Source organism: Pollicipes pollicipes, unplaced genomic scaffold (assembly GCF_011947565.3).
Source record: "Pollicipes pollicipes isolate AB1234 unplaced genomic scaffold, Ppol_2.1 Scaffold_4881;HRSCAF=5763_pilon_pilon_pilon, whole genome shotgun sequence".
In the NCBI taxonomy this organism is placed as follows: domain Eukaryota; kingdom Metazoa; phylum Arthropoda; class Thecostraca; order Pollicipedomorpha; family Pollicipedidae; genus Pollicipes; species Pollicipes pollicipes.
In genome coordinates this window covers 38,873,080-38,896,906 of record NW_023596576.1, presented here as the reverse complement: position 1 = coordinate 38,896,906, position 23,827 = coordinate 38,873,080, and the positions used below count along the sequence as shown (strand labels likewise).

The following is a 23,827-nucleotide window of genomic DNA, read 5'->3' as shown; positions in this document are numbered from 1 at the left end:
CCCGGCACGCTTCGCAGAGGCTCTGACGCCTGAACCCGCCCAGGTGCGCCCAGCCGCTGAAACTGCTTTAAAGATGTGGCGAAAGGGATGAGATGACCCAAACTGCCTAGCGGGAAGTAAGCGCACCAGACACGAGGAGGGACAGCGGAAACAGATCACTGAGTCGCTGGGAGCAGACAGCGGGGCCACTGGGAGCAGACAGCGAGGTCACTGGGAGCAGACAGCGAGGTCACTGGGAGCAGACAGCGGGGTCACTGGGAGCGGACAGCGGGGTCCATGGGAGGGGACAGCGGGGCCACTGGGAGCGGACAGCGGGGTCCATGGGAGGGGACAGCAGGGTCACTGGGAGCAGACAGCGAGGTCACTGGGAGCAGACAGCGGGGTCACTGGGAGCAGACAGCGGGGTCACTGTGAGCAGACAGCGGGGTCACTGGGAGCAGATAGCGGGGTCTCTAAGGATAGACAGGAGCGGCACTAGAAGCAGACAATGGGCTACCAGGACAAAACATGCTGACAAGCGGGGGCAGTAAAATATGATCCACCAAAGGAACTGACTGAGGGACACTGCGAGTAGGAAGCTGGGTCAAGCCAGTGTCAGGGGTGGCGTCGTCCGTAATCAGTGTTCAGTGGCCCGTTCGCCGGGTTCTGCGTTCCCATTACACCAGCTGCTCGCAGGAAGACCTGGGCTTGACCCCGGATGAACTCGGAATCGACTCCGGAGTCAAACCAGTTGGCATTGTGTCGCGATGGAATGCAGGACTTTGAAACTCGGTTCTGAATCGGAGTCGGAGTTGAGTCAACCAAATCGTTCATGGGTCGACTCGGACTGATGTTACATGCGCGTTAAATGAAGCGCAGCAATATGATATGATTTTCGACTAAAAGTTGGCTGATATGATCAGAGCTAGAGCCGGGATCAACCCAGCGTTCTGAGGCAGGGTAGGGACCGATTTCGCTGAAGCGTAATAAAGCATAAACCTGGTAATATGGACATCTGTGTTCAAATTACAGCCAACTTCTCTTGATTCGCTGGGATCAGTGAATACCTGCGGTGCCCGTGTGGTTAGGCAGTCCCGTCGCGCCAGACAGCCCAGCAATTTCACCGATGTTTGTCTTCTGATTTACTTTTATCACAGGGAACACGACGCACATCAGCACCCTCCTCTTTGCGGCGTGTTTATGACCGCGGCCAAATACCAACCAAATTCCAGCGGGGGGGGGGCCTTCTCCATACACGCACACGCGGGGGCCGAAGGCACCACTGAGCCATTACGCCAGCTGATTGCTGTGGGACGTTAGCTCCCGCCCTGTCGTCACGGGCGAACGCTCGAGTCGGGAGCGACGGCCATGGCGTGGGCCCGCTTGGCAGCGTGTCCGGGTCTCGAGGCAGAACGAAGCCAGCTCTGCTGCGCCACCGGTCCGTGCGCCATTCGTCACCATCTTCAGACAGGCCACACGTGTCTTATAATGCTCCCAAACGAGTACCGATCCCAGAGCGAGTGTCGCGCATCCAATGCGTCGAATAAACTGCGGATCTCTCCGGGGTGTTTTGACAGTTCGTGCATCTGTGATCACAGCTTTCAGGTGACATTCCCGTGCGCCTGTCGCTGTCAGCACCATGACAGCATTGCAACGCATGAGAGGTAGCAAGTATCTTACGGGTCACGCCGACGGATCAAAATAGAAAACAACCGCCGGCGAAGGATGCACTCCAGAGCATCCCTGCAGCGCCTGTCACGCTCCCGTGGGCCGACGAGACGGGCGCCGTCTCTGGCGGAGAAGTCGGCGAGCCGCGCGTGGGGTGGGGTGAAAACGCGGTGCTCAGCCTCCCGGAGCTCATCCCATCCAATACCTCATCCCATCAGCTCATCCCATCCAATACCTCACCGCATGAATCCACCGGTTCACAGCTCGGTCCAGTGAGAGACGGCGGTGTGAGTGTTCCCACAGCCGCTCTCTGCGGCTGCCGTCCAGGCCGGCTGGTCCGGTGTCAGTTTGGGTCCGATCTGACCGCCGGTCCGCCCAAGGAGCGGTGCCGTCCAGGCCGGCTGGTCCGGTGTCGGTTTGGGCTCGATCTGACCGCCCATCTGCCCAAGGAGCGGTGCCGACCAGGCCGGCTGGTCCGGTGTCAGTTTGGGTCCGATCCGATCGCCCATCTGCCCAAGGAGCGATGCCGTCCAGGCCGGCTGGTCCGGTGTTAGTTTGGGTTCGACCTGACCGCCTGTCTGCCCAAGGAGCGGTGCCGTCCAGGCCGGCTGGTCCGGTGTCAGTTTGGGTCCGATCCGACCGCCCGTCTGCCCAAGGAGCGGTGCCGACCAGGCCGGCTGGTCCGGTGTCGGTTTGGGCCCGTTCTGACCGCCTGTCTGCCCAAGGAGCGGTGCCGTCCAGGCCGGCTGGTCCGGTGTCGGTTTGGGTCCGATCCGACCGCCCGTCTGCCCAAGGAGCGGTGCCGGCCGGCTGGTCCAGTGTCGGTTTGGGTCCGATCTGAGCGCCCGTCTGCCCAAGGAGCGGTGCCGACCAGGCCGGCTGGTCCGGTGTTAGTTTGGGTTCGATCTGAGCGCCCGTCTACCCAAGGAGCGGTGCCGGCCGGCTGGTCCGGTGTCGGTTTGGGTCCGATCTGACCGCCCGTCCACCCAAGGAGTGATGTCGTCCGCCGCACCGCAAGATACTGGAAACGGTCGGCCATCAGAGCGGCGGCACTGCCTGCGCAGAGCCGTGGGCTCTGACCGACTACCAACGTACAGCGAACGTGGCTTCCTCGGGGATCAGTGCTAATGTTCAAATGAAAAGCGGTAGCTCAATAGCGCACCCAGATTGGCCCTGACGGGTGGAGGCGAAGCGTCAGCGGACGTGCCCAACGTTGGCACACATCTGTCCCATACCACATTCCCAGCTCATCAGCATCCAACTGTCATTACCCGCGTTCAAAAACAAGTTAGCGTAACTGCACGCAGAAAAGCGCTTTGCTCAATTTCGGCAGGACTGTTTTTACTCCGCGGCCAAGCCTACTGACAGCGCAAGCTTTAAAATGATTGGTGTAGCACATATTTGGTTTGTGATAAGGTCGTAACAGAGCATCCGTGCTGCCAGTGTGTCCGTGTTATCTAAAGTTTTCAGCTCTTTGTGAAGAAAGAGAGTTATTCGAATGCCACGCAGCAGTCTGGAAGACTTCTGTCGTTATAAATTTAGATGCAATTACCTTGTTACAATTTTCGGTCACCACCTTCCATTCGCAGAGATCTTGTAGAATCATCAGGCCAGAGAGATCCAAGCCATTGTTCTGTTTCGCGAATGTTTTAGCGTGGGTCGTGTGCGTTTCGCCAATGCCAAGGGTACTGTAAGGCGCAAGTAAGTACTGCAAGTACCGCAAGGCGCATTTGCGCATCACCACAAAGTTGCGGGATTCGGGCAGCTTATGCAAAGACTTACGCAAACCATGACTTACCTACACTTAAACCCTCCAGTGGAAGTGATGTTTTCTTTAGTTTCAGACGTTTCGTTCAGCATTCACCAAAAGTACCAGTATTTACAAAAAGCTTTTATAAACACCAAACTTGGTTCTGATAAGAGTATCACTTGCATCAGCTGTAGGTTATGGATACCAATCGTTAACACCGATCCCGGTCCAGATCGGTCTAACAACGCTGATGCTGTACGACGCTGATTTTTTTAAAATAAACTTGTCCCGAATTGTTTGTATGGGTGATTTCGGGCTCAGAGTGCCTGCTAAGCATAGCTTGTTGCGTGTTCCCCGAACCCACCACCCAAGCGTGCCGTCCAGTTCAACAGCTAATTTTGCCTCCGCCCTTTCGCCGGACAGGAATGCGGAGGGTTTTACGTGCCGCACAATGCTGCGACACGGCCGCCTCGGGTCTGGGTTGAGCCTCGTTGGCCAGTTGCCAGCTCGCCTTCCCGTTTCAGTCGGGTCAAACAGTGCGCCCACTCTGGGACTCGTACCCAGTGCCGCTGGATTACGAGTCCAGCATCTTTCCCCAAGACCACGGAGACGACTTAACAATCGTGTGTGACTTAACTATTGATGTCAGATCTGCTGAAACCAAAACAAACAGGAAAGGGCCTTGACATGACGAATCGAAGCAGGGTACCAAACACTGGTGGTGCAGAACACCACGTGTATCTGGGGACGAACTATCGCTCAGGTGGCTTCCCACTGGTGCGGCACCTCTGTCCACACCCCTGACCTCATCTCCCCCAGAAGCCGGCGACTGACCGACGTCGGCGGCTGCCCCCGGCCTGAGACGAGCTTCGCCGCCGCTCTCTGTTTCCCCCCGGCGTGACGTCGAGCCCGGCGGGCCGGCGCAGCGGCGCAGCGGCGCAACGGCCGCCAGTGTGGTGCGTGCGCGCGCTCAGCGAGCTGCCCGTCTGTTCCAGCGCCGATGGCGGCGGCGGCGATGACGCTGGCGCTGCTCGGGGTGCTGGCGCTCAGTGGGCAGGTGCGCGCGGCCGGGATGGAGGAGCTCCGGTATGGGAACGGCACCGTGCCTGCCTCCGTGCTTCTAGGTGAGTGATGAGCGTTGCAGCTCTACCTACCGCGTAGGTTATATTTTGGTAGAGTCGATCGTGTGGGTTATTCTAAGATAAAGTCATGCAATACCAAGTTACACATATCGATAGCTACCATTTCTCATACCGATATAACGATGAGAACATTTCCGGTAAAACCAATTCTGTTTATGGGTTCCGGATGTCGTGTCATACTCGTGTGCAGTAAAACTAACAAAGCCCTCAGCCAGCTCACATCTGCCTCACGTTGATTAAAGAGTGAAGTCGATACGGATTCCGTCCGGCACCAAAGAGACTTTCACTAGATAGAGTTATGGTTTTCATTGTGTTTCCAGTAGACTGGTCAGCTGACATAGGCACCGTTACAATATTTTTTGAGTGGGCCGTCCACGTGAATGGTACTATAGACAACCTTTCGGTAATCAATTTTTGAGGCCATTGTGCGAATGATCATTGTTTCTGTCATATAAATATATATATATATATATATATATATATATATATATATATACCATTACGCGCATTCACACGAGGAGAACACATGCGAAATCTTTTCGCGGAATTCCTTTTTTGTACAGTCGTTAGGTTTTCTAAACGCGATAAGTGATTCTTTCCAAGCAGGGAATCGCTGTAAAGTGATATACTGGCAGGAATATTACTTTTCAAACGGACTGATGACACTACGTAGTTTGTTTTAGCTAGGTCAGCAACGCCGCATCACTTTACACGTACCACACTCCCACTCACTAGGCCCGTGTGGGCATCGGTATGTATGTACATATACGCATGTGACGTAGGACACCGTGACCGCTAGCACCACTAAGGTCGGGCGGAGTCCGGACCTCAGTAACGATTGGACTGAGTGGACTATTTTTGTGCTTAAGCTGTATAAAATGGCATTAAAACGAAACTGGAACCCCTGTAACACTTCAGGCGTGGGAACGCCACTACGTTAAATTCTCCTTACCGATCTCTGTCACGTCCGTGAAAGCCCTGGGTCCCCCATATGTGATGCGGAAAAGGCTGGCCTGGGAAAAAGAGGATGCCAAGGGATTGTTTCTGATCAGCGCTTTTCTGGGGTTCAAATCACTGAGAGGGACATCACCACAGCGATCCAGTTTATGTTGACTTCTCCAGCACCGGCATCCGTAACAAGGCTTATTCCTATCACTGGCATCCATAGAAGGCTTATTGCATATACGTGATATATATATATATATATATATATATATATATATATATATATATATACATGCGATGTGTATAAGTCGCGGTAGCTATGGAAAGTTCCAATTTTTACATTGTTTCTTCCAACAGCCACCAAGAGCTCAATTAAAAGGCGAAAGTTGATTTACTAGCACAAATGTTTCGCGGCTCTTCTAGGCGCACGCCATTTGTGCTAAGCCACTGTATCTGTAACTTTCGGTGATAGCTTAGAGGCGAAACCTCTGCCGCAACTTTGGAGTGAACACACAGTGACGTCCGTGTACACAAACGCTCCGTTTTACGCCAACAGTAGTCCTGTGTCGCTCTGCTCCGGTCTCCCTCCTCCAGTGGTCGCGGGTTACGGCAGGCTCCGGCTGCCACGCGCTCTACCGCGTAAACGAGCCGCACGGCTGACCTCTGACCCGAAGCGCCTGGGGCAACGTTGCCGGCGCTCGCTGGACGGCGCAGGCGCCGAGAGGCAGCAAATTAAGCCAGCACCAAGAGATGTGCTCGGAACAGACGCCAGATCATGGTGATTGACATTTGTTAATGGCAATGACAGGGTGACCGCTAGAGCCATTAGGAACAATGATCATCACTATTGGAAAGTGAGGTTACGTGATTCTCAAGATTGTCGTGGGTAATATTAACAGCTATGATGAAGCTAGGCGGTCGGTCCGACAGCGAAATGCAAAGAGCTGGGCGTGTAGTCAAATGGAGACATCAATCGCTGAGGTCAAATGGATAGGTCATTCATGTACGTGGGAACAGGAGACGGGGCGGGGCATACGGAATCCGTCTGGAGCGCACAGCAGGCCCATGGCCCAAATGTTAATATCTTGGATGGATGTAAGCCTCTGATATTCCAGGCGTCATGTTCAACGGAGGCTGAGGTAGGGTGCACAATAAGCCCGGCCACCACGTGCCCCTCCCCCCCCCCCGCACGGTCCATGCGTCGTGGACAGGGTACTAGTTACGTCAGCGGTGAACAATGGACTGGTCCCATGGTCATTGGTGCTGGTGTTGTCACATGATCAATGGACGCGGCGCGAGTTTTGGTCCGGTGGATACTGCACCTGTGAAAAGCGCAGTTAAAATGAAACGATGTGTCACGGAGAGACCAGACACTTAACACAGCAAGCAGAAGGCATCCTTTATATGAAGGCATTTGGCAGTTCACAGATCCATAGCTTATAACCGCCTAGGCGTCAGTTTTGGAAACGTCTCTTGTCGCTTTCATATTTGTGTTCCAAGTCCTTCACTGGCGTCCCCATACTGGCTGTTTCTTCGGTCCCTGAGACAGCCTTTTGTCTGCTGTACTTGGTTAATGACCTGCCATGCTTTTAATCAGACACTGTCCACGGTAATCCGCATCATGATACGACACCATCAGCCTGACAGCCGTAGACAAAAAAGTACTTCTCAGCGCTAGGCACAGCCCAAGAGGCAGCGAATGCGGTCTGAGAGGTTAGATGGGCGCTGGGAGTTAGGTGGGGTCCAAAAGTTAGGAGTTAGTAGGCGCAACCAGAGGGCTAGGTAGAGCGAACACTGGCTGAGAGTGCAGCCCAACGGGCTTGTCCGAGAGCAGGCTTCAACGTTCCGGCCAGTCTGAGAGTCCGGCGCAGCGGACTCGTCCGAGAGCGGGGTGACATCGCTGCACCACTGCACCGCCTGAGAGCTGGACGCAGTGAAAACCGACCATTACCGAGCCGGCGCGGCCAGCGCCGGGAGGAGCCGGGCTTCCGCGCGCCGCGTCGGCCCGCAGTGGGAGCAGAGGCCCCTAGAGGGCCGCGTCCGACCTGGCGCGACCCGCGCCCGGCTTTCTTATCCCACGGGCCTCTCACTGCGCTGAAAGGCGTGACATCGGCGCGGAAAATCTCGCCCGGCCTCGCCAACTCTGGATCGGCAGGTAACGCCACCGGAGCCGTGCGGTGCAGAATGGGTATTAGCTGTTACCGCTTTCGGTCGCGCGCCGCTTTCGGCTGTTAACCCTCGCCAGCTCGCTCGGTTTCGCCGGTCGCCACCTTTTACAGTGGATGAGGTTGTTTGGCAAGTGGTCGTTAGTCTGACAGCCTTAAATTCGCCCTACATGTGATAAGGCGGAGTGAGCACAGGCGGACGATATCTCTGGTCGTGTTCCACGACCTTTGCGAAGGCAGTTGTGATCGGGTGCGACTGGGCTGGTCTCCGGTCCAACACAATCATGTTCCGCATGTTGCGGACCCGACGAAATATGCAGTAATACTACCGTGAGCTGTTTACGAGCAGTACCTGACGGCTGGCGTGGCCCAGGCCTCGGAGAATCTCACTCCTGTCAGGGAGCAGCAAGACCATCGCAGGTACAAAAACCTTTAGACATATTGACCGAAATGTACAAGTTGTAACCGCGAAATCCGCGCGTGCGGTGTTGAATCAATACTAGACGGCGATGGTGTTGCAATGCCCTGAATTAAAATTTACATACGGCAGACTCTAAACATTCTGCTATTCTACCACAACCAAAGGTGCTGTCGTGTCCTTGGTACATGTAGCTTGGCGTGTTCACCGGGCGACTGCTGAAGCTGCTCGGCCTTTCTGCTGCAACTGCTCGGTCGAGCCGATGCCGATCTCTGAGTTGTCGGCCAGAAGAAGGCAGCACGTAAAGTCATTGTTGTTAATTAGGGTTTTTGGGCGCGCCGACTGCATTGGTCATATTGCGCCCATAATGTTGTCATTTAGCTACGAGGTGAATATACGGAGCGAAATCCGATTTTTGCAAGGAATTAAATCAGTCTGCCATCTTCAAGAAGTTGCGAGTACCAAGAATGTCACTTAGCGTAAGGGAGGTAGCATTTCGCCTAAAGTGAAGCAAACGCTCCCGGCCTGAATGAGGATATAGCTTAACTGGGAGCGTTTGTGGTCCCCGGGAGAGGGGCAGCACGTGAAGTCGGTCCCCGAGAGAGGGGCAGCACATGAAGTCGGTCCACGGGAGAGGGGCAGCACGTGAAGTCGGTCCCCGAGAGAGGGGCAGCACGTGAAGTCGGTCCACGGGAGACGGGCAGCACGTGAAGTCGGTCCACGGGAGAGGGGCAGCACGTGAAGTCGGTCCCCGGGAGACGGGCAGCACGTGAAGTCGGTCCCCGGGAGACGGGCAGCACGTGAAGTCGGTCCCCGGGAGACGGGCAGCACGTGAAGTCGGTCCCCGGGAGAGGGGCAGCACGTGAAGTCGGTCCCCGGGAGACGGGCAGCACGTGAAGTCGGTCCCCGAGAGAGGGGCAGCACGTGAAGTCGGTCCCCGGGAGAGGGGCAGCACATGAAGTCGGTCCACGGGAGACGGGCAGCACGTGAAGTCGGTCCTCGGGAGAGGAGCAGCACGTGAAGTCGGTCCTCGGGAGACGGGCAGCACGTGGCCCGAGGGGGATGGAGCCTGTGACATTATAAAGAATGATATGTGCCTGATTATGCTGTTTCTACTCTGTTCGCAGTGATTTATCATCATAACCCATTTGGAAAAATGTAGCAATTGGAAAGTCTTAAATCACGATTACCAACAGTATGCTTCTTTTGCTAGTTGCCTTTTGAATGCCAACGACTTTAAGTCAAAGTGAAAAATGTCAGCGACGGCAGTTCGCTTCACAATGGCGCTTTATTCTGCCTGCACTCGAGAACGGTAGCTCGGCGCTGCTAGTATCGACACTGCCGTAACGCAGGTGCGGGTGTGCGACCAAACCTTCCCATTGGAGCGACACAGCAGTCTCCAAATGTGACTGAACGCATGCATGGTGGGACCAGCCAGGCCGACCAGTGGTAACTTAATTTAGGGAAGGCTACTTTATGTCTCAGAGTGATGGATTTCGTGAACGCGTGTCTCAATAGCACGAGTGGGTAATTGCGTTTGGCCCGTGAGAGGGAGCGCTGGAAGTTACAGAAACCGAGCCATCAAATGCCGATGACGGAGATTTGGTTGGAGAGCTCCGACATGCTTCAGTCACGCCACGCACCGAAGTGGCGATGCCGGTTTCGGAATAATGGATCTCTCCCGGCAGCAGCGCCGAAATTAGGAACAAACACGCTTATAAAGCGCGGTCAAAGTGACGGCCTACCGGCCACCAGTCCCACGCCGGCTCAGCGCCCGTACGCTGTAATATCAGGATGGGTCAAATGCAACGCGCGTGCTGGTTAACCTCAGACTACCCAATGTTTCCCCAATGTGTTGTCAAGAATATCCCGCCCTCCCGCCACTCTCATTCACCGCAATACCTGCCAGTGATCGCTCCGCTGACAAGCCGGTTGGAGTGAGTCACCAACAGCACATTGCTTATTTCTGGTTAGCGACCGAAGGGTGGCGTGCCTTTATCATTGGCGGTCTTAATTCTACGTCATTGTTATCAGCAATCATCAACTTTTTCCGATCTGAATTTTCGCCAGTCCCAGTTTTGATATTATCCGTCCAGTACATCCAGCGGCCCAGCGCGGCGGCGCAACCAGGAATTTCCGCAGAAGGGACCAACTCTAGCCGTAGGAGGCCCTTTCAGCCAGGGGGGCCTTTCCTCCGTCTTTGTTGCTTGGGGCCCGGTCGCAGATTCCAGGGCCCTCTTAAGACTTGGGATCCTATTGGGATGCTTTGGGGAATCGTGTTAATATGTCTTATAAACCCTGCAGGTGTCTCTTTAACTGGCAAATATCGATGAGCCTTCGGTTCCAGAGGCTTCCGTCACACTTACAGCGGCGAACCCCCCCCCCCCCCCTTGCCACGCCACTTGCCCCGCATCTGGCTGTACCATATTTTAAAAGACCAAATCCGATGGAAGCTCGTAATGACGATTGATTTGTGTTGTAATTACTCCGTGGATCGCAATCTCGGCCACACGAAACTTTTCCATCCATGATTATTTGAGAAAATGAATACATTTCCGAACACAAGTCGACGTAAGTTGCTGGATACAAATGGATGCGAGAAACAGTGCCACTTGCCAGAATGAGTCCGAAATGAATGTATTTTCTCATTCAACGGCCGATAATCACGAACCACTTGAGACCGCCTGATGTCACCCGACAGGCAGCACATCTCGCTCTGGCACTTCTGCGTCATCAGCTCTGATGTCTGCTCTAGGCCTCGCTCTGGCACCTCTCCAGCACCAGCTCTGTCTGCTCTGAGCCGCGGCTGACCGTACCTGTGTCCTCAGCTCTGATGTCTGCTCTGAGCTGTGGCTGACCGCGCCTGCCATCCTCAGCTCTGATGTCGGCGCTCTCGGCGGCACGCGGCGACACGGAGCAGTCGGACGCCGTGTACCACCTGCGCGTGGTCGGCGGCCGGCCGGCGCTGGACCAAGTCCGCGTGGCCCGCCTACTGCCGCCGCTGCCGGCACACCCGCCGGCCGTGGTGCCTGCGGTCACCGGCGGGCGGCGCCACGGCGGCGGCGGCCCGGTGGCAGGCCGAGCCGCCGGCGGAAGGGAGGAGGACCGCGCGGTGAGCCCCGGCCAGCCGCCGGTGCCGCTGCACGAGTACTCCAGCCAGATGTACTTCAGCCCGCGGATGCTTTACGTGGGGGACGACGAGGAGCAGCCGGAGTGGACAGACGACAGAGGCCGCGGACGCCGGGGCGCCGGCGGCGAGCCGGACCCGATTCGCGATCGACGAATTGACCCTGCTAACCGACGCGGCAGGAGTGTCGGACAGAGACATGGGCCAGCACGCGAACGGAGCCGCCCCGCCGCCGCTGCCCTGAGAACGCCACGTCGCGCCGGGCGCCCGCAGGACCAGGAGGCGGTGGAATCGTCCATCTACTTCCGCGCGGAGCGACCGGACGGCAGTGCCGGGTGGCGCCAGCCCGCCGGCCTGCCAGCGCAGGATGCGGCGCAGGACTGGAGTCTTCGCAACGGGGCCGCGCAACGACGCCGCCAGCCTCGGCCGGTGCCGGGGGAGAGGGGCAGAACGGAGGGAGAGGGGCGTAACGGCCGGGAACGCCCGATGAGGCGACGGCGCCCCACCAACCATCTCATGTCGAGCCGGCACCTGAAGAAGCGCGGACAGGAGCTGCGATACAGGCCAGAGTCGGAGCCGCGGTACAGACCGGAGCCGGAGCCGCGGAACGAAGCCGAGTCGGAGCCGGGGTACAGACCAGAGCCGGAGCCGGGGTACAGAGCCGAGCCGGAGCCGCGCTACAAAGCCGAGCCGGAACCGGCGCGGCGGTACCGCAGCGCCGGCGCCCCGGACAGCCGGTACCGGAGCGAGCGCGAGCCGCTGTACCGCGGCCCGCCGGCTGCGGCGGCCCGCCTGGCCCCGGAGCCGGAGCCGGCCGGCTGCCCGCGCACCGAACAGGACCCGGACGGCGACTGCATCAAGGGCGCCGCCGGCCGCGACTACCCGACGCTGCAGCACATCCCGCGCACCAGCTTCAGCTGCCGCGACCGGCCAGCCGGCTTCTACGCCGACATGGAGACGCGCTGCCAGGTGAGCCGCGCCGCCCGTTACGTCACGCGTCACGCTCCGGCGCGCGGCGTTACGCGATGCGCGACCGCTCAATGCGGCCGCCGGTACAAAGGTAGCCAGCAGGCGGCGTTGGGTCACGGGCGATCGCGCCGGTGGGGCGCGTCTCGACGACGTCAGGCTGGACGCGACATTGGGCAACGGCGCGCCGCTGCCGCGACGGCCGAGGTGATGGAAGGGAGCCCCACTTACTGCGACCGCCGCGGTTGACCGGTGGGCGGGGCGAGCGGTTTGAAGGGAGCCGGGCAGGGAAGGAAAAGGAGGAGGACAGTGTATTAGCTATGAACAAATCAACAGGGCGAGTGCGTGGCGCGCAATGTGGGTATTAGGAAACGCGTCGAAAGTAGAGCCAGACATAGACCACCTTTGGTAGGTTTGGTGTCCTTATGAAGAAAGTATTTCATTTCCGACTAAACAGCTATGACTAATTTAAAGCCATTACATATGGCAGCGTTGTCTGACACAATCTACGCAGACACCAGTCCACTGAACTGTAAATTGAAACACTACCCAGACCGTCATCAAGGGTGCCGCGTTGGAAGACGCCGCAATCACGCGGTCTGAACACGTGGCACGTGGTAGACGATACACCGCGAACCGCCCGCGGGCGGTTAGCGGTGGCCGGGCGGGGTGGAAGCGCAGCTGATGCGGACAGGGTTAGTCGGGCTCCCTGGGTCCTGGCGCTCTATTGGTAGCTGGAATATACAGCGACTGGAGCTGGGGGAGTGTCGACTGCGAATGGTCGTGTGGCTTCTCCGACTGTCGTGTCTGCCCAGGCAAACACCCGGAATCAAACGACCGCGCTGCATAGGTGTGATGCATGATTTGGCTGGCGCTTGTCAGCAAAATGCATCAGTTTTGTGTTCATGTTGCTCCTGCTCTGTACGCCACTGATACAGCACCCGAACCTTCCCCCTCGACACAGGTGTGGCACTACTGCACGCCACAGCAAGTGCAGCAGTCGTTCCTGTGCAACAAGGGCACCGTGTTCAACCAGCAGCACCTGGTGTGCGACTGGTGGTACAGCGTCGAGTGTCATCACTCGGACAGCTACCACTACGTCAACGACCGGCTGTACGGCAGTGACGAGCCGGAGGAGGAGGTGGACGGGACCTGGCTGCGCGGCAGGCAGCGCGGAACCTCGGACAGGAGGCCGCCTTCCCAGCGGGGGCTGGAGGCGGCGCCAGTGAGGAGGCCCGAGGAGGAGCCACGGCGGCCGCCGCCGCCGGCTGAGGAGCGGGGGCGCGGCTACAGCGCCCCGCCGCCAGACGACCGGCCGGATCAGAGCGGTGCTGGTCACGAGGTGCCGCCCCCGGACGCTGGTCATCCCGCCGGGGACTCCGTCCAGACGCGGCCGCCGGCGCCGGAGCGACGACCGTCGCCAGCGGAGAGACGGCCGCCAGCACCGGAGAGACGGCCGCCGGTGCCGACGAGACGGCCGCCAGCACCGGAGAGATGGCCGCCAGCACCGGAGAGACGGCCGCCGGTGCCGACGAGACGGCCGCCGGCGCCGGAGAGACGGCCGCCAGCACCGGAGAGACGGCCGCCGGCGCCAGAGCGACGACCGCCGCCGGAGGAGCGCGGTCAGCCGGCACGGGCGCCGTACCGGTACCGGCACGGACGCAGGTACGGCGGCGCGCCGCGGCGGGGTCGCTGGCTGGCCGTGCCGCGCACTTACACTGCATCTGGCCACCTGATCGGCACGCGGCGCCCGGCGGCGGCGTCGGCGGCGGCGGGGGGCGAGTCGCGGTCTCCGCCGGCGGTGAGCACCACGCCGGGGCCCCACGTCGCCCATTTGGGGACCGCGGCGCCGCCCGACGTCCACCACGGCTCCGGAGAGGCTCCCAGTCATGACAGCACGCCAACCCCGCAGCCCTACAGCACGCCAACCCCGCGGCCCTACAGTACGCCAAGCCCGCGGCCCTACAGTACGCCAAGGCCGCGACCCTACAGCACACCGGCACCGCGGCCCTACAATACGCCGAGCCCGCGGCCTTACAGTACGCCGAGCCCGCGACCCTACAGTACACCGAGACCACGGCCCTATAGCACACCAGCCTCGCGGCCCTATACTACACCTTCCCCGCGGCCTTACAAGCCTAGGTCCTATCCACGAACTTACAGGACGTCATCCACACGGAACTACAACGACATTGGAGCGCCTAGACCATATAGCTCAACTAAGCATCAATCTTCGAACAGCTCTGATCAATCCCCGAGGCCCTACAAGTCCGGTCCATCTCAGCGGCCCTACAGCTCTAGCCCATCCCCACGGCCCTACAGCCCCAGCCCACCTCATCGGCCCTACAGTTCCAGTCCATCGCCTCGTCCTTACAGTTCCAGTCCACCACCACGACCCTATACCTTAAGCTCATCTCCAAGGCCGCACAGTTCAACTCCATCTCCAGGACCCCACTATTCCAGCCCGTCTCCTCGGCCTTACGGCGTTAGTCCCCACAGAGTGACTTACAGCCCTAGTCCATCGCAGCGACCGTACAGTTCCAGTCCGTACCCCCGGCCCTACAGCAGCTCGCCGCGCCCCAGGCCCTACAGTAGCTCACCACGCCCCAGGCCCTACAGTAGCTCACCACGCCCCAGGCCCTACAGCAGCTCGCTGCGCCCCAGTCCCTACAGCAGCACAGCCGGTCCGCAGACAGCGCAGCCAGTCACGCCGCTGCCGGCGCCGCCGACCGTCGCAGGGAGCGAGCGGCCCGTCTCCGGAGCACGCCAGCCCGCCACCAAGGGCGAGGAGAAGCGCACTGTATCCGCACACTCACCTGCTGAGAGTGAGGAGCGCCCGGGGGCACAGCTTGGTGCAGTGCGTGCGCCGCACCGGCCAGAAGAACGCCGTGTCCCAGGGCACACCGAGGGCGGTTTGCGATCCGGAAGAAAAGAGCATTACGACGCCCAGCGTCCTGAGGCGCAGACGAACTCACTAGAAGACGAGAGCGGCGTTTTACTTGAAGATACTGACCAGCTGCCCGTGCTGCCCCACCCTGAGCGGTACATAGCACCTCCCCATCGGCAGCAGGACACGGCGCCTGCGCACGCTAACGGCCATGGCCGTCCTCACCGCGACCAGGTCCCCGACGCCCGTCCCGAGCGGCCACCGCCCGCTCGAGCGTCCTCTGGCGGCGAGCCGGCTGCGCCGTCACTCAGCGGACCCTACTTCCCGGTGACCACGAGCGTGCCGGTGCCGCCGCGGGCTGCGAAGGAGGCGCCACCGGCGCCGGCGCGGACCGCCCGGCGCCGCGTGAAGGTGCGGCGCCGGCTGCGGAAGGTGAGACGCCGGAAGCGGCCGGAGGAGCCCCGCAAGCCACAGCAGGACGCGAGGCTGGAGCGGCCGCCGTCGCCGGCGCAGGACGCCAGGCTGGAGGAGGCCGAGACGGGCACGAGGGCGGACCCGCCCGACACGCGGCCGCGGTCGGGGGAAGCGCGTCGGACGCGGCGGCCAGAGGCGAGCCGCGACCCGCCGCCGGCGCGGACCGAGTCGAGGCCTGAGGCGGGGAGGACCACGCGACGCCCTGCCTTTACCTTTCCCCCGTTCAAGCCGAGCCACGGCCGGCCGGACGAGCCCGAGTTTGGCGCCAGGATCGGTAAGCGGAAGCGGTACACGGGCTGACGCGGCGCCAGCGGACGGCCAGCAGTGCGCCATGGCGCCTGGCGCCCGACAGCCCGGCTGGCCGCCTTAAACAGCCGGCGCCGCGTCCGGCACCCACGCATGATGCGTGCCCGGTGGGCCGCGCTCAGTCCCCCTCCCTGCCCCCGCTCTCCGAACCGTTACGGGTGGGCAGACGCACGCGAGCGAATAGCCTGGGGAGCCTGACGCGGAGCCAGGCTCGGTGTCTCCGAGAGTAGCCAGCGGGTTGTAGCCGGCACCACGGGGTGTAGAGTATTGCGGACCCACGGCCGGCTGGGAGCAGACATCGGGCTCATTCGCAAGCTGGCGTCCGTACCGCACCACCACAGGTGGTTGGTTCACCGGGCCCGTGCGCGGTGAGCAGATGTTGAACGTCGGTCCGCTGCTGTTTAATGGTACAAGCAAGAAAAGACGCGCGAGCAAGTGATGCCATCTGTCCCCGTGAGCGAGCGTAAGCTTAATTCGATGCCAAATGGGTGCGAGAAATGCTGTGCTTTCATCCGTCAGTGTGTGTAGTCATTAGCGCTGTGTAGAGCATGGCCGAATAAACTGTTCAGAAATGAGAAATGTATTTCTCGGATGGTTCAATCCATCGGGGGAGTCGTTAAAGCGACAGACTCAAAACTGCGGCGCGTGGCGCAGTGGGTCTCGCCGTCGCCCTGACGCTGGTAGGTAAAAACCTCAGTCACAGCACACTTTGTACAGGATCAGTCTACGCTCTGGCCCGGCCGCCGACGGCACCTCAAAGGGCGGCCGAAGAGGCGGTCCCGGAGCTCTCAGCAGGCGCCACGTCCTCTTGTGAGGACTGGACCTCCTCCTCACAGGCTGAAGAGTTGCCTCCGCCCTTTGACGGCTGGACCGGCTGCCCTTCTTCCCCAGCGGGAGACTGGACGGTCGGCTCGGTCTCGGCGGGCCGGCGGGGAAGCTCGACCTCGCCACTTGACGGCTGGTCCGGCGGCCGCTCCTCGACGTTTGAGGTCGGGGGTGGTGCCGTGTTCCCGCCCTTTGAGGAGGGGGTCGACGCCGAGCCCCCGCCGTTTGAGGACGGTGCTAACGCTGTGTTCCCGCCGTTTGAGGAAGGGGTCAGCGCTGCGCCCACGCCGTTTGAGGAAGGGGTGGACGCTGCGTCTCCGCCGTTTGAGAACGGTGCCGAATCCGCGTCCCCGCCGTTTGAGGAAGGGGCGGACGCCGCGTCCCTGCCGTTTGAGGACGGTGCTGACGTCGCGTCCCCGCCGTTAGAGGAAGGGGTTGACGCCGCATCCCCGCCACTTGAGGACGAAGCCGGCGCCGTGTCCCCGTGGCTCGAGGACGCCGCCGGCGCCGCGTCGCCGCCGCCGGCCAGATCGGACGACGAGACGGCGGCGTCGTCCACCGCGGAGTCGACGGCGGACTGTGAGCACAATTCCTCCGGCAGCGGCCGCCCTGCCGTCACAAACACACCACACGGCTGAGTCAGAGGGCCGCAGGCCACGGCCACCACACCGACAGCGCACATCGCAGACTGCGCGCATGCGTACTGACGCGAGGGCCACAGACACAATACGGCTTACACGTACATCGCAGAGACACTGAGAACTCCCATCACATGACACCAACACCGCATACACTGAGAACCCTCATCACATGACGCCCACACCACACACAATGAGAACCCTCATCACATGACGCCCACACCGCACACACTGAGAATCCCCATCACATGGCGCCCACACCACACACACTGAGAACCCTCATCACATGACGGCCACACCGCACACACTGAGAACCCCCATCACATGACGCCCACACCGCACACACTGAGAACCCTCATCACATGACGGCCACACCGCACACACTGAGAATCCCCATCACATGACGCCCACACCGCACACACTGAGAACCCTCATCACATGACGCCCACACCGCACACACTGAGAACCCTCATCACGTGATGCCCAAACCGCAAACACTGAGAACCCTCATCACATGACGCCCACACCGCAAACACTGAGAACCCTCATCACATGACGCCCACACCGCAAACACTGAGAATCCCCATCACATGACGCCCACACCGCACACACTGAGAACCCTCATCACATGATGCCCTCACCGCACACACTGAGAACCCTCATCACATGACGTCCACACCGCACACACTGAGAATCCCCATCACATGACGCCCACACCGCACACACTGAGAACCCTCATCACATGATGCCTACACCGCACACACTAAGAACCCCCATCGCATGACGCCCACACCGCACAAACTGAGAACGGGCGGCAGCCTCACTGTTATCATCACTAAATCACAACCGCAGGGGACGGGCGGATATTTCAACAACAGACACGGCAGACCGGGGATTTCATGTGAATATGGTGTAGCATTGCACTGGATGATGTCTACGAGAAGGTCCTGTTAATAGCTTACGTGGAAAGTTGTAGCATTTGTCTGACTTACTTAGTGATTGAGGTCGGGGGGAAAATCGAGGAACAAAATGCTTTAGTGGCCGCACCTTCGCCTTTCTGCATTCGTGAGAGAATATCAGAGCTCCTTTTAAAACAACTTTCGCTCCTTCCCAGAGGAATTACGTCGGAAAACATATGACACCCAACTGCCTCCAAGCTGCACACATCACACACAGCCCATACACCGCTGAGCCACCGCACCCGCCGCCACCCCAGCGCGGCAGTCTACTGACCTGAGGCGGTCGCCCGGCCCTCCAGGGCGAGGCAGAGCCGCTGCAGCGTGTCGAGGCGGCGCCGCTGCGATGCCAGCTCGGCGTCGCTGGCCTGCTTCTGCTGGGCCAGCTGCAGCAGCTGCTGGCTGTTGACGGCGCACCGCTGTCGCCAGCTGGCGCTCTCCTTCTCCAGTCGACGCGTCGTCTTCTTCATCTGCGGCGGCGGCGCGCGGCCGTGAGGGACGGACCAGCGACGGCGACGGACCCGCGCAGGACTGACGCCACGCGGATAGTCCGTCCCAGAGGCTCAGCTGGTGAGAGCGCCTGCCTTCTGATCCCCTTCCTCCCTCCCCCACTATCCACGGCGGGGTGGGTTACACCTATGCATCCATTCCATGGGCTTGGAACAATTTTTAATGGCGACCGGTTGTTCTGGTGATGGGGAGCAGGGAGGTGTGGGACTGACTTAAGGGGTACACCGGAGTGTAGGCCTAACTGGTGACGGGGAGCACGGAAGTACGGGACCGACTGACGGGATACACCGGGGTGTAGGCCTGACTGGTGACGGGGAGCAAGGAGGTACGGGACCGACCGACGGGGTACACCGGGGTGTAGGCCTAACTTGTGACGGGGAGCAGGGAGGTAGGGGACCAACTGACGGGGTACACCAGGGCGTAGGCCCACTTTTGACGGGGAGCAGGGAAGTACGGGACCGACTGACGGGATAAACCGGGGTGTAGGACACACTCGTGGCCAGGGAGGCAAAGAAGAAGCGCTGGCCTAGTTGTGGTGCCTGGATGAAGACGCGCCACGTGGTATTGACCTTGGCCAGGCGACTTAAAATCTGAAGCGGGCCGGGCGAGTCTGCAGAAACTACGGAGGGAACACGGCGCCGGCCCACCGAATGTCCGACCGATTAACGGAGGATCGGTGTGGACTGCTCAGACAGACCGTCTCACAGCCTCCTACCCGCATTATCCTGGGTCGGTAAACAGTAACCCAGATAGATGCACAGGGATGCCCACTGCTTCGAAACAGGAGCGGCAATCCCTCGCCGCCTATAGCGGCAATCCCTCGCGGAGTATATAGCTGGGCGGATATAGCAGTGAGCGAGAGCATATCCTAATGCATTGCCCACAGTCCTACCTTGTCGATGTCGGTCTTGTACGTATCGAAGGCCGTGTTGGACTGGGCCAGCGCAGCCTGGACGTCGTCGAAGCGCTGGGCGCAGGCGTCCAGCTGCGCCTTTAGCTGGGCCTCGGTGGCCTCCAACTGCTTGCAGCGGGCCTGGCACGTGGTCGCGGCCTGGGGGCAGCCACGTCAAGGTCACATCGACCCACGTCCGACGCACGTCACTAGTCAACCGAGGCCCACGTCCGACGTATGCCCCCGAGCAACCGAGGTCCACGTACGACGCACGACACTGGCAAACCGAGGCCCACGTACGACGCACGTCACTGGTCAACCGAGGCCCACGTGTGACGCACGACACTGGTCAACCGAGGCCAACATACGACGCATGTCCCTGAGCAACCGAGCCCACGTCCGACACACGTCCCTGGTCAACTGAGGCCCACGTCCGGTAGGCAAATACGTCGTTAGGCAAGAACGATTGGGCAGCTTGTCAGCGATGGAGCCATACTGTTCACACATAGTCATCGCACCTGTTAAAAACAAGAACAATCGCAAGAAATGACAGTTCCGAGCGAGTTCTGGATTACTTCGCTACCTTTGCACTTCATTTACTATAAGTTCCATTTAATCTTGCTCGTTAGTTTAGTATGTTAGTTTAATTTTTAGTTTAGCACATAGTTTCTTTTGCACCATGACAGAAAACGAAGATTAGGATCCACGGATGAGATGGAATACAGTGAATACCTGTTGTAGCTTACGCCTCTCTTCTGCGAACTTTTCTCGTTGCTTTCTCATTTCTGCCTGCACTTTGGCAACCTGGGCGTCTGACAACTGAGTCTTCAGTTCCTTTTGCCTGACCATTTCTGCAACCATCTGCGAACCAGTCAGTACATGTTGAGGATACCATGCGATGTAAAGCTTACCACCAACTACCACGGTGATTCCACACTTGAAAAACAGGAATACCACAAGGTGGCCTATGCCTGAAAACCTGACAAAAAGACAAAATTGGGGGGAAATCAGCAACTCCTAAGATCAGTCGTCGTTTTACGGCCAAAATTGCCACGGGCCAAACACTGCATTAATTCAGCACGAATAAATACGTAAGAAAACACCCATTGGTCGTTGTTTCGATGTGAGGCCTTGACAGACAAAGCCTTCACAAGCCACACGCATCCCGCCTTCTCCCGTAAACGGCACGGCGCGTCCAGTCGTACCGCGTTCTTCTGCTCGTACTGCTGGCAGAGCTTCGCCAGCTTGCCGGAGATGCTGGCGTTCTCGTCGGTGAGCTTGGCGTTCTTCTCGCTGCTGTCGGCAATCAGGCTCGATATGTCGTTCAGCGTCGTCTGGAACTGGGCGGCTACGGCGCGGCGCCGCTCGCTCTCCTCGCGCACCTTGGCCTGGCTCTCCTCCTGTCGGCAGCGGCGGCGGGCGTCAGCGCCACCCACCGCCAGCAGCGGTGGCGGGGGGGGGGGGGGGGGAATCCGCGCGGGGAGCAGCCGGAGGCCGAGGTGGCAGACGTTGCTGCACCGGCGGAACCGCTGCCAGCCACGAAAATTGTACCGACCATCATGCCCTAACCCACATTGCAAGGACTTCCAAGAATCATGTTATGGGATTTACAGCCAAGATATGCAACATGTGAAAAGAAAGGACAGGGTATCAGTTCGGTTCTGGCGTGGCTGCACAAGCATACCTTGATGGCGCGGTTCTGCGTCTGCAGCTCCCGGCAGAGTGCCTCCAGCTGGCTGCGCGTGAGCAGCACGCGCGCCTGCTCCACCTCCAGGCCGGACGTCTCGCGCAGCAGCTGGTCCAACCGGTGCTTCAGCTTGCGGACCGACGACTGCGACACGGCACAGCGCGGTCAGGCGGGCCACCAAGCTGCAGCACACTTGATAGGTAAATACGTGTGCATGGATTGACTGATGAAGTGCTGACGTTACGCGGCACACGCAAAATCGGACAAAGTCGTTCGGTCGCGGCAACGCAGTGCTTTTATGAGTGCACACTTGCCACTGCTCCCCTATCTAGCCAACATGTACTTTCCTCCGTCATTATCTAGCCATTTAAGCATGCGAGCAGGATGTCACTATCAGTCCGCAAGCCTCCGGTTCGGCCGTAAGCCTGATGACGACTGTGAAACAGCGGGGGACAGTGTGGTCAGCCCGCCCGCGCCCGCCCGCCTCCTACCTGCAGCCGCTTGTTGTCCTCCACCTGCTCAGCATGGCCCCGGCAAACATCCACCAGGCGCTGCTGAGAGACGGCCGGGCCGCCCGCGGCCAGTAGCGCCGGCTCGGGGCCACCCGCCGCCGCCAGCGCCGGCTCAGGACCGCCCGCCGCCGCCAGCGCCGGCTCCGGGCCGCCGACCGCCGCCGCCGGCTCGTCTGCCGCCGCCTGCCGAGACGTCGCCGCCAGACCATGGTCAGAGTAAGGTGCACACACAGATAATGTCAAGGTGATTTAGTCAAATATGAAGCTTCCCAGTGTAATCAGCATTTAGTGATGGGAAAGCATGTCACATTCACATATCACAAGGTTGTACAGGATGATACCAAACAGAACATCGTGGCAGCTTGTTTCATGACATGGTCATAGCAATTTAGATAATGACCACCAAGAAAATCTCACAGCAATAATACAATCTAACCTTTTCAGTGTTCACACCTTCACCAACATCTCCACAGGAAGACATTGCAGGCAGGTGATGGGACAGACCTGCAAAATCGCAAGATTAGACAGACAATTTGCAGCCCTATATACCTGAGTCTTATGTGCATTGCATCAGTTTAAAAGTTTTCCAGCAATGGAGCTGCATGCTATTTGTTCTAACATTTAGTTTACATGGATTTCTGGGACCAGCACCCATGCTGAGCAGTGCCTGCTGTGCCAGCCCTGTTCCCATTTCACAATCCCTAGCTGATATAACATTTGGTTCCATACTGATAAAACAACTTCAGCACACATCATAGCATCAAGCTCAGAGCACCAACAAGCACTGAGTACATACAATATAGCTACTCTGTAATTAAAGAGCAGCATAGGTACATCAACCTTACCAGACCCGCATCACCAGTTACCAGCCAAATAGGCATAATCATAACCAAATTTTGAGACCTTCATCTCAGAGTTCTTGGTCACAGATATTTCAATCTTAATCCCCTTAGTAGGCAGTGCAGATTTGAGGCACTTTGCACCAAACAATACTTAGAACCTCCTCTTAAGGAAACAAGCCCACATACACTCCATATAAGTTTGAAATGTGAGGGTTAGAAGCATCCTGCTCTCCCATCTTGTCACATCCAGACAGATCTATCACCAAAAATATGTGTCCATATCTGACCAATACACAACTGCCTGACTCTCCAATATCATGCTATCATATCATGTTTGGAGACTACTTTTGCAGCTCTAACCACCCAAAACAATGTTTTCTTTAAATCACTTTCTGCACAGACACAATTATGGCATGTCTTTTGCTTCAGGGTGCCCCCTTCTTCCCACCAAAATATAAATCTGTCTTCACACATGGAATCTTATCAGGTCAATGATCATGTAGGAAGCTTACAACATGCAATGTTTGTGTTAAATGGGTGACAAAAGTATTATAATGTAATGATGCATTTGAAATGTGATATTCCTATTTAAATATTTGCACAAACACCACTGTCTTCTCAGTGTCATTTAAACTGCAAGGCATTGCATTATTGCAAGCATGGCACACACCCATACACAAAAATTGCACAAATCAAAATGATAGTACACCATACAATCGTGAACCAAATCTGCAACGAAATTGCGTAACAAAGAAAATAAAAAAGACGGGAAATGTAATCATGACATCAAAAACTACATAACTTACTTAAAATAATCAAACACGGACCAAACGCGCGGTGCAGCGTCTCTTCCCGTAAATCGTAAAACAAGAATACGCAAACCCGGCTAATCTGCGGCAGAGTTATGGATAAATGGTCTACAAGTCCAATGACATCTACATGACGTTATTCACGATTGTACCCGAAATTTTTCTATCTTTTCAACTAACATAATTAAAAATCATTAAAATCTGTCAAATAAATGATACACCTATTGCTTTTATTGTGTAATAGGTAACAGGCTTTGTCTTACGTCATCAAACCTTACCTGGTTTAAACATTACAGATATGGCGCTCAAGCTACATCTGATTGGTAGTG

General features: G+C 58.2%; 2 protein-coding genes across 2 annotated transcripts; one reads left to right on the top strand and one right to left on the bottom strand.

Annotated features, from left to right (window-relative positions):
- Positions 1–14,108: 14,108 nt before the first annotated feature.
- On the top strand, positions 14,109–15,821 carry LOC119100353 (extensin; the record flags this gene model as incomplete). The annotated part of the gene is made up of 2 exons (XM_037223454.1): positions 14,109–15,392; positions 15,750–15,821. Coding segments are annotated over 2 exons (1,356 nt in total), but the record flags the coding sequence as incomplete, so codon positions are not given.
- A 603-nt stretch (positions 15,822–16,424) lies between these two features.
- LOC119101265 (gamma-taxilin) lies at positions 16,425–23,543 on the bottom strand. Its single transcript, XM_037224566.1, has 9 exons — positions 23,496–23,543; positions 22,284–22,351; positions 21,827–22,030; positions 21,333–21,479; positions 20,854–21,048; positions 20,381–20,509; positions 19,649–19,807; positions 18,524–18,716; positions 16,425–17,261 (listed from the first exon to the last, which is right to left on the bottom strand). Exons 2-9 carry the CDS (start codon positions 22,326–22,328, stop codon positions 16,582–16,584), a joined length of 1,752 nt encoding a protein of 583 aa, XP_037080461.1. The 5' UTR covers positions 22,329–22,351; positions 23,496–23,543; the 3' UTR covers positions 16,425–16,581.
- Between the last annotated feature and the right edge of the window lie 284 nt (positions 23,544–23,827).

Excerpts from the sequence above, each read along its gene's own strand:
- LOC119101265 (XM_037224566.1), bottom strand. The coding sequence starts at position 22,328 with ATGTCTTCCTGTGGAGATGTTGGTGAAGGTGTGAACACTGAAAAG. Across the intron at positions 21,049-21,332 it reads CGCAGAACCGCGCCATCAAG|GAGGAGAGCCAGGCCAAGGT; the intron begins GTATGCTTGTGC and ends CGCTGCCGACAG. Across the intron at positions 17,262-18,523 it reads GGGCCGGGCGACCGCCTCAG|GGCGGCCGCTGCCGGAGGAA; the intron begins GTCAGTAGACTG and ends TTGTGACGGCAG.